We start from the raw sequence: 8,386 nt of genomic DNA, 5'->3' as shown, positions 1-8,386 counted from the left end.
GGCATATATGAACAAAAATATAAATATATATGCTTAAAATTGATGCAGAAAATTAAATGATATAATATATTGAACATATATATCTCCATTTCTATATAATTTTATATCTCCATTTCACATAGTTAGTAATATTTATGCCAATTTATGCTCTATTTCCTGCTTCACATAGGCCATATCTATTACAGCCTTGAGATTATAGTCCTCTGTTAATCATTTAGGCCTATATCATTGATTCTGACCATTGATCCATAACATTGTTCTTACAGATTTTCTATTCTCTTCACAGTTCATTAGTTTAAGATTATATATAGTTTATCATATCTAGTTAATACAGCCAAATTACCATCTCTTTCTTCGGACACTATTACGCTGACAAAGGCAGCAGGTGCTGCCGAAAATTTCGTTGAATAAATGTAAATGTCTCAAATTATGTCAAAGTGTCCGGCGTTTATGTTAACAACTGCAGTGTTATTTTATATATATAGTGATAGTTTTGCATGCTGTATTATGACGTATAATGACGTATTGTTGAGTAATAAGCAGGAAAAAGCAGTTATAGTATTTCAGCCGACATATTTGATTTTTGCACTACATCGATAGTTCTTTTTCTTTATTTTAATAGATTTTGCTAGCACAACAATACCCGCAGTTCGGATATCGTAATAATCTATCGTCTGCACTATAACATTACTCATTATAAATTTTGTAAAGGCAAGAAAAATACATTTCTTGTAAGAATAATACTTTAAATAGTTTTTACTTTAAACCTTGCGTTTACTTACCTCATCCAGTACAGCATTTAGAAATCCTCCGCACACATCTCCACACTCTCTAGATCCTACGGCCCATCGACATCTTACAGTATCACTGTCCGGATCAGTTACTAATTTTAAAGATTACATTTTCCAACAAAAGAGACAAAAACAAAATCCCTATTCAAAAAATTAGAGCAGCTTGCTCTCAACCTGTGCCATGTTTTGTAATGATTGATTAAAATTATAAGGTGTTGGTGCCTTTAACAATTGATGATTTGCGAATCAATGTTTACAGTTTATGCTGTGCAGAATATATTTCTGTTCCATTCTCCTTTACCAGAAAACCCGACTTATCCACGAAAACTCGGGAAATCAAACCAGGGTCTCTTATCATAGCTAATTACACTCTAATTATCAGGAAGGCTAGACCGCAGTACATGAAGGGTTATTGCGGCTGGGAAAGTCATTATCTCAAAAGAGTGCTGCCATAGCAATAATCAATTCATACTGAGTTTAAATTAAATTTAAGCTTTCTCTTAAATTCCAATACCAAATTGATCAGCATGCAGCCATAGGCATAATCCAGGCATTAAAAAATAAGCAGTTTCATAGAATAACTTTACACAAGACTGTACAAAGCCATACATTAAAATAGTTGTTCCTGTATATATTGATCCACATTTTCATACTGTACTATCAACTTCGCACATTACATATTTCAAAATTAATCCTCACAATTTGTTTTCTAAATCTGGGTCACATATTTGCTTCAAAAGGATTACTATTGAATGGGATTATAATACCATTTAATAATATTAAAGATATTTTGCAAGTGAAACAAGTACAGTAATACTGGTGCAGTATATATTTATTTATTATAAATTTGGCATGCAATATAAACCACATGCGTAAAAAACAAAAAAGTGTGTGTGTATATATACAGTGTTCGAATAAAGGCCATAATAATACATCGTGTAGCATAGCTCTCAACGAATGTTTTCCTGTAAATAAATTAATAAAGAAATTGTGTATTAAAATGCCTCTCGCTGTCAAGGCGAGCGTCAAAACCATTAGACCACGGAGGCTTTATGGTTAAACAGATTCAAATACCACCAGATACACTCCATTACACAATAAGTACGGCTAGAAACAAATAATTGCATATGCTGTAATATAAATGTATTACGATGTATTATTATGTTCTTTATTCGAACACTGTATTTACCTTTCTTTGATGATTTATGTATATAATTTAAGAGAGAGGTCGCAGGCTCGAGTCCCGCCAGAGGCATTTTATTACACAATTTCTTTATTAATTTATTTACAGGACAACATTCGTTGAGAGCTATACTACACGATGTATTATTATGTCTTTTATTCGAACACTGTATTTACCTTTCTTTGATGATTTATGTAATATAGTGGTTAAGGGATATATGGTGGTTAAGGTAATGGTACAGTCTGGTGCTGCATTTCCAGGACTAGGGCCAGATAGCCCCAGGGTGAAAAGCGAAATTAAGTAGCCTGCTGGTGACCTTGTTCCTTTACAAGTCAACCTTAACTCCTTGTGGTAACCACTGGTAAACTGTTCCCTTGCGGGTTCAGGCCAACAAGTCTCTGACTAAGTGGGCGGCTTAGGGTGCCTTCACTAAATTTGTACAAATCCCTCCAACAATACCTCAACGGAAACTCGGGCGGAAAAGAGATGCGGTATTCTCTTAACGGTTAAAGAGGCGGAAGAAGGTAGTGTCTGATGGACAGATTCTTAATGGCGGACTCACAGATAGATAGAGTGTCCGGCAGTCCATTGCAGCGTTGGGAAACTCCCAGTCGTTCCGATCCTCGTGCCACTGGATTTGGGCTACTGACGTCAAGAAAGTTGGGCTTAAGAATGCGCAGCTTCCTTCCCACTTTAATCAAAGCAAGGCGCAGGAGCAGTGGTGGCTCTAGGATATAATTTATAGGGGCTAAGATGTCCGACTGGGGGGGTTAAATATTATAGGTGTAACTATTGTGTGCAGTGTTTATCTGGGGGCCGAAGGCCCGAGCCGGGGATGGGTATGGAGGAGGATGTTCCCTCCTCCCAAAACAAGATTTTTTAAAACAAATATTGGGACTTCTAGATGGCCGGAAATGGCTGGGATGGGAAAACTGCGCCTATTTTTTTGTTTTATTTTGGCCCGACTGCCCGACGTACTTTGGCCGATGGGAGGGCTTGACCAAACCGATTGGGTGGCTTAAGCTCCCCCTGCCCCTCCCCCGCTGGCGCCGCCACTGCGCAGGAGCCATCCAGCTCTTTAATGAATAAGTGTTATTTTAATAGTACTTAATAAATTATAGTAAGCCCTGCAGTGACAGGCAAGCGACGACGGGATCAGGCGAAGGTGATCGCTGGAAGATTTTAGTTGTGAACCTGCACGAGGCGATGCTAGCAAGATGGTCCTTTCTGTGCTGGGATTGAGGTGGCAGCACTACTCGGCAGCTACTGGCATGACTGAGCAGCCCTTTTTAGGAACCTCGAATGGGGAGGGAACTAGAAAAGATGTCCCAAACATAGCCCGCCTTGCTAAATCCGGCTGGAGAACCGCATCCAGCAGAATCATCCAATTTTAGCTTTCGAAAAAAAATTAAAAAGAAAGATTTGAAATTAAACTTAGCTTGGAATGTGCGGACAATGATGGACTGGTTCAATCAAATAAACCAGAAGGAAGAAGTGCAATCATTGCCAAAGAGCTTCTCTGTCTTAACGTGGGCATAGCGGCCTTTTCTGAAACTAGACTCTCGGGGATATGGCCAAATTGTTAAGCAGAGCTCTGGTTATACCATCTTCTGGAAAGGAAAATCAGCGGCAGATGGACGAATACATGGTGATGGAATCGCCATGAAAAACGACTTGTTCTGCAGGCTCTCAGAAACTCCGGATGGAAAGAATGAACGATTGATGACTATGCGTCTTCCATTGGCAGAAAAGCGCTACGCTACCATTATTAGTGCTTATGCACCGACACTTGATGCAGATGCACTAGAGAAGGAAGTCTTCTATGAGGACCTTGATGGCATTATTCGATCTGTCCCTAAAGAGGACAAAATCAAACTTCTTGTAGGAAGGGGTCATCTTACATGGAAGGACACCATTGGACCAGCAGGAGTAGGAAATATGAATAGATATAGCCTTTTTTTAGTGTGCAGAGCATGAGCGGACTATAACAAACACGCTTTTCGCATGAAAACACAACACAAAACCACATGGATGCACCCTCGCTCCAGACATTGGAACTTGATTGAATTTGCGATTGTCAGAACCATTGATAGACACGAAGGGACAATCACCAGAGTTATGATTGGTAATGACAGCTGTTCCACTGACCGTAGCATTGTCAGATAGTAAAAATAAAATCAATAATTTGAAAATATGAATTAATATGAATAATAATAATTGCAATGTCAGTAATAGTGATAATAATAATAATGATACTCAATAGAATTTACTGATCAACATGCAGACACATCTTACCTGGAATTACCAATGTATGGTTGCAGCCATACTGAAGCCGAACAACTGGTGTAATAGAGGAAAGTGGAGATGAATTCAGCCTTCCAGTATCCTGTCTCCTCGTCAAATTTACAGACATTGGGAGTGACCACCCGCCATTTGAGCCGATAATAAGACTACCTATCCAATTGCCACCAGTAAATCTTTACATCATGAAATAGAATAATAATAAATAAATGTTATTCTTGAAAATAATCCGACATTAACTACAATAAGCGTCACCTCGTCTTACACGTTATATACATTCAAGTAAATTGTTAAATAAAATGAAATTTCGAACATTCTAAGTATTTGAAAATTTCTATCTTATTAGCGCTTCAAAATGTGTTTGTGAACCAGCTTTTAAAGATCTTAAAATGCTCATTTATATAATATAAAAAAGAAAACAACACAGCCTTAACTGACCGCACCATTTAGTGGTAGTATGTTGATGGCAATTATGAACCCGAAAACTCTCAGTATAATAAATTAGGCCACTGTGTACCGTATTTAAGCATGATATTTCCTCCATGATTTAAGCATGTTTTAGCAGTGCTATCAACAAAAAGCCTCGTCTAAAAGTTACAAACGCTGAATAGAGGTAACCTCAGTTTAATGCACGGACCGGTCAGTGGTCGCTCTTGTTTGCCATTATAGCCGATTGGCTTAACTCCGATGAGATGAAGAGCTCTAGAAACATTTGCCTAATTGATTAGTAGATCTTTTCGGCTGGTTTATTAATAGACATTATTTGTATGGGCGGCCGTTATGGCCAATATACGCTACTACCTCTATTATACTGCCCTCATTGGAACTTTCGTGATTATGAGAAGTTGTTATTTTGAATCTGTAATCTCTTAAGTTTTTTACGTCTGTAAATATGGAGTTGCTTATTTGCATTTATGTATTCATATCTTCTGCAACTCTATTTGCTTAAATTGTTTTGTTTGAATTTTTGAATATTATGGTATTTTGATTTATATCATAAGGTTGTGTTTTGAACTTAACTATGATTTGTTTCAATAGTTCTTTTAACTTTTGTATTTTGGAAGTAACCTTTTGTATTTTGGAAGTAACTGATTTTTACTTCGTAGTATTTTGCTTTTCGTGTGGTTTACAATTCATATAATCTTTTCTATTTTATGTGCTTTACTTAGTATTTTTGTGTAAGTACTTTTTACTTTATATATTTTTTGGTGTTTTGAATTGAAGATTTTAACTAATTTAAATATTCTTGCTTAAAGTAAGTTTTTGAGATATTTATGTCTGTGACGTCAGAAATTTAAATGACCCTCAAATTTACACCCTAAACTGGATCACCAACACATAATATTGTCTTCCTTGTAACTTGGGTAAACTTTCTCCAAAAGTTGTATTCAGATCAATTGACCAGTTTTTTAAATATCTGATGCAGAGTGTTTGTCCTTAAATCCCTTTAATTGGTCTTCACATTAACACCCCTACATTAGATTGGCACTAAATATTAGAAGGGACATCCTTGATATATGGTCTATGCTTCGACAAATTTTGGGAAGAGAGCCAACATTTGAAATGACTAATTACCAGTGGAATAACCCAGTGCAAAACGATAGGAGAAAAAGTATGTAATAATAAAAAATAAAAACACACACAAATTTACTATGTCTGTTTGTGAAACAGAACATAGGGCTTTCTCTAAATTTTGGGAAAAGAGCCAACCTTTGAAAGTGGCCAATTGCGGGAGGAATAACCCAGTGCAGAATGATAGGGAAAAAAAGTATGTAAGAAAAAAAAAACACAAACTTACTTACTATGTTTGTTTGTAAAACAGAACATAGGGCTTCCCAATTGCTTTAATAAAAAGTGATGTTGAAACTCCAAAAAGAAAAAAAAAATTAATTAATTAAACTCACTTAAAAGTCAAGCGTAAAATAACACACGAAAAACGAAAATGAAATCATACCGAAATTTATGAAGTTAAAACACACAAAAAGCAACTCGACTTCAGGAAAACTCGAACTATGACTGGTACAAATATTAAAAATATGTAGAATGATGTCATAATTTGAAATGCACATCGTTGACATTGACTTTGCTTGGACAATGTTTGAAGATGATTCAAGCATGGAAAGTGACCAAAGTGCAGGTCAGAAAAACTCTGTGCAAAAAAAATAGGAAGACAGGATAGAAGAAGAAAAATAAATTAGCATTTTAAATAAAGCTTACTACTTATTTGATAGGCATTGAGTTACTATAATATCACTTCATGTAGGCTATGCTTTCTAATGTTGAAATCAGCTTCCAAAACCAATAGACCAGGCTATAATTGAGATAGGTGCCACTTGGAGAGGTAGAAATTCTCATATGGTTTTTCTAGACCAGTTTTTTATGGGGAATCAGAATATGTGAGGTAAAAGGGGCGTAACCTCAGAACTTTCGCGTGAGGGCGATTTTTTCAAAATGGCCGCTAAAATCCAATAAACTACATATATATAGGTAAAATAAGCACAAAAGAGGTAGGTTTGACCAACTTTTGAATATGTAATGATAGGAGTAAAGTATAATTAGCGAAAGTTATTAATGTGAAGATGTCGAGAGGCAATTGAGGGCGCTTTTTAAAATGGCGGCCAAAATTGAAGAACAGCTTAACAGCAGCTTTAATACCCTAAATAAATTTGGTTAAATTTTACAAAACATGAATGTAATAACTGCTGTTGACTTTTTAAACCCTAAATAACATATTTTAGGGTGTAGAGCTAACTCACTTTTGGAAATGTAAGTAAAAATGCCCCCTTATATTAGTCCTTTTCTGTTTACAAGAATGGAAAATATCACCAGAATCCTAAAAAAAACCCAGCTTTCTTAGAAATATCCGGTTGTTTTTCATTATTTTTGTGTACTACACAATGTATTCCAGAGGACCACACAAGTAACTACCATAATTTACATGTATAAAGGCATTAATTCCTTTATTACATAATTGTCCTTTACTGTGTAACCCTATGTTGAACAATAATCTTCATGTATTGCTAATCACACTGCAATCTGAAAGTCTACGTCTTTATTATAAACAGTTCTTGAACGTCCATGGGCATCACTCTCTCTATCATTTTTTGCTTCATTTGATCATTCCATCTGTTGTGAATATTATTTTTATTGACCAAATCATTTACGTCTGCTTAATATTAATCTAGGGTATTGACTGTCTCTTATACACATCTAGATGTGTATAAGAGACAGCTGTAATCTTGCTTGATTTCACATCTTGCTTGATTTACACTTTTCCCCTTAACTCCATGCCAGTCTTCAAGTTCCTCAGATATCTTTTGTGACAGAACACCTAAAACTTTAAAGTTATCAGAAAGTGTCAAGACAACTTTGCCTTTGACTACAGAAGCACAAGATCCAATAAGGGATGATTTCGATGCCTCCAGAATGGAACGGTTGATATTTATGTATTGGTTGTAATTCCTTAAAGCATACTTTGCATGCAGGACAACTTTTGAGTCTGCTTTTCTTGGCTGCTACGAAGATCTGGAACTAATAAAAAATCTCTTTCAGTGACAAGGATGCATTCTCGCCGATAGCAATTAGTATTCAAGAAGGTATCCAGCCAGTTTGTCGAAATCCAGTTTGCCGAATCCAGTTGTTTACTGAAATCATGAAATCCCAGTTTGCCAAAACTCAGTTTTCCGAAACCCAGTCCAAATCTCTGTGTTACAAAAGTACAGCATACTGTGCACTTGAAAGGAAGGAGCTTCATTTGTGTACAAATTAAAAGAAAAATATTGGAAGACAAAAAAGCTGTAGAAAAACACACTTGAAAGCAGGGCTATCAGTTAAAATTAGAATAAAATGAAATGAAATTCATCGTATCCTTCTAAAATTCTCCCTCTGCAAACCCTATCAGGATTGTTGTGCCAGGTCCCTGACCACCGAGGCTCAAGTCGGCCCCTTGAGTCAGACCCCCTGTCGACAAATTTCGGGAGCCCCAATTGATATGTGTGTATATTGTAGATTATTATTACTTTGTTTATTTCCTTTTAAATTCATATTTTTTAAAATATGAATTTATGTATTTATCATAGGTATGCTAATAAAACGTTTTAACTGCGAGGCC

At 36.0% G+C, this 8,386-nt stretch overlaps 1 protein-coding gene across 1 annotated transcript in view; it reads right to left on the bottom strand.

The window, feature by feature from the left end:
- LOC117117811 overlaps nt 1-4,447 on the bottom strand; it is a 16,630-nt gene extending 12,183 nt beyond the window's left edge. The window contains exons 1-2 of the mRNA XM_033262279.1: nt 4,270-4,447; nt 783-883 (exon numbers count right to left, since the gene is read on the bottom strand). Of these exons, the coding sequence (XP_033118170.1) occupies nt 783-883; nt 4,270-4,387 (219 nt within the window). The 5' untranslated portion in view covers nt 4,388-4,447. The remainder of the gene's footprint in view (nt 1-782; nt 884-4,269) is intronic.
- Nucleotides 4,448-8,386: the final 3,939 nt, after the last annotated feature.

This window comes from Anneissia japonica, unplaced genomic scaffold, assembly GCF_011630105.1.
Source record: "Anneissia japonica isolate Jap-2015-1 unplaced genomic scaffold, ASM1163010v1 scaffold6406_len342834_cov151, whole genome shotgun sequence".
Classification (NCBI taxonomy): Eukaryota; Metazoa; Echinodermata; class Crinoidea; order Comatulida; family Comatulidae; genus Anneissia; species Anneissia japonica.
Note: the sequence above shows the minus strand (reverse complement) of the source record. Positions and strands in the feature narration are given on the sequence as shown.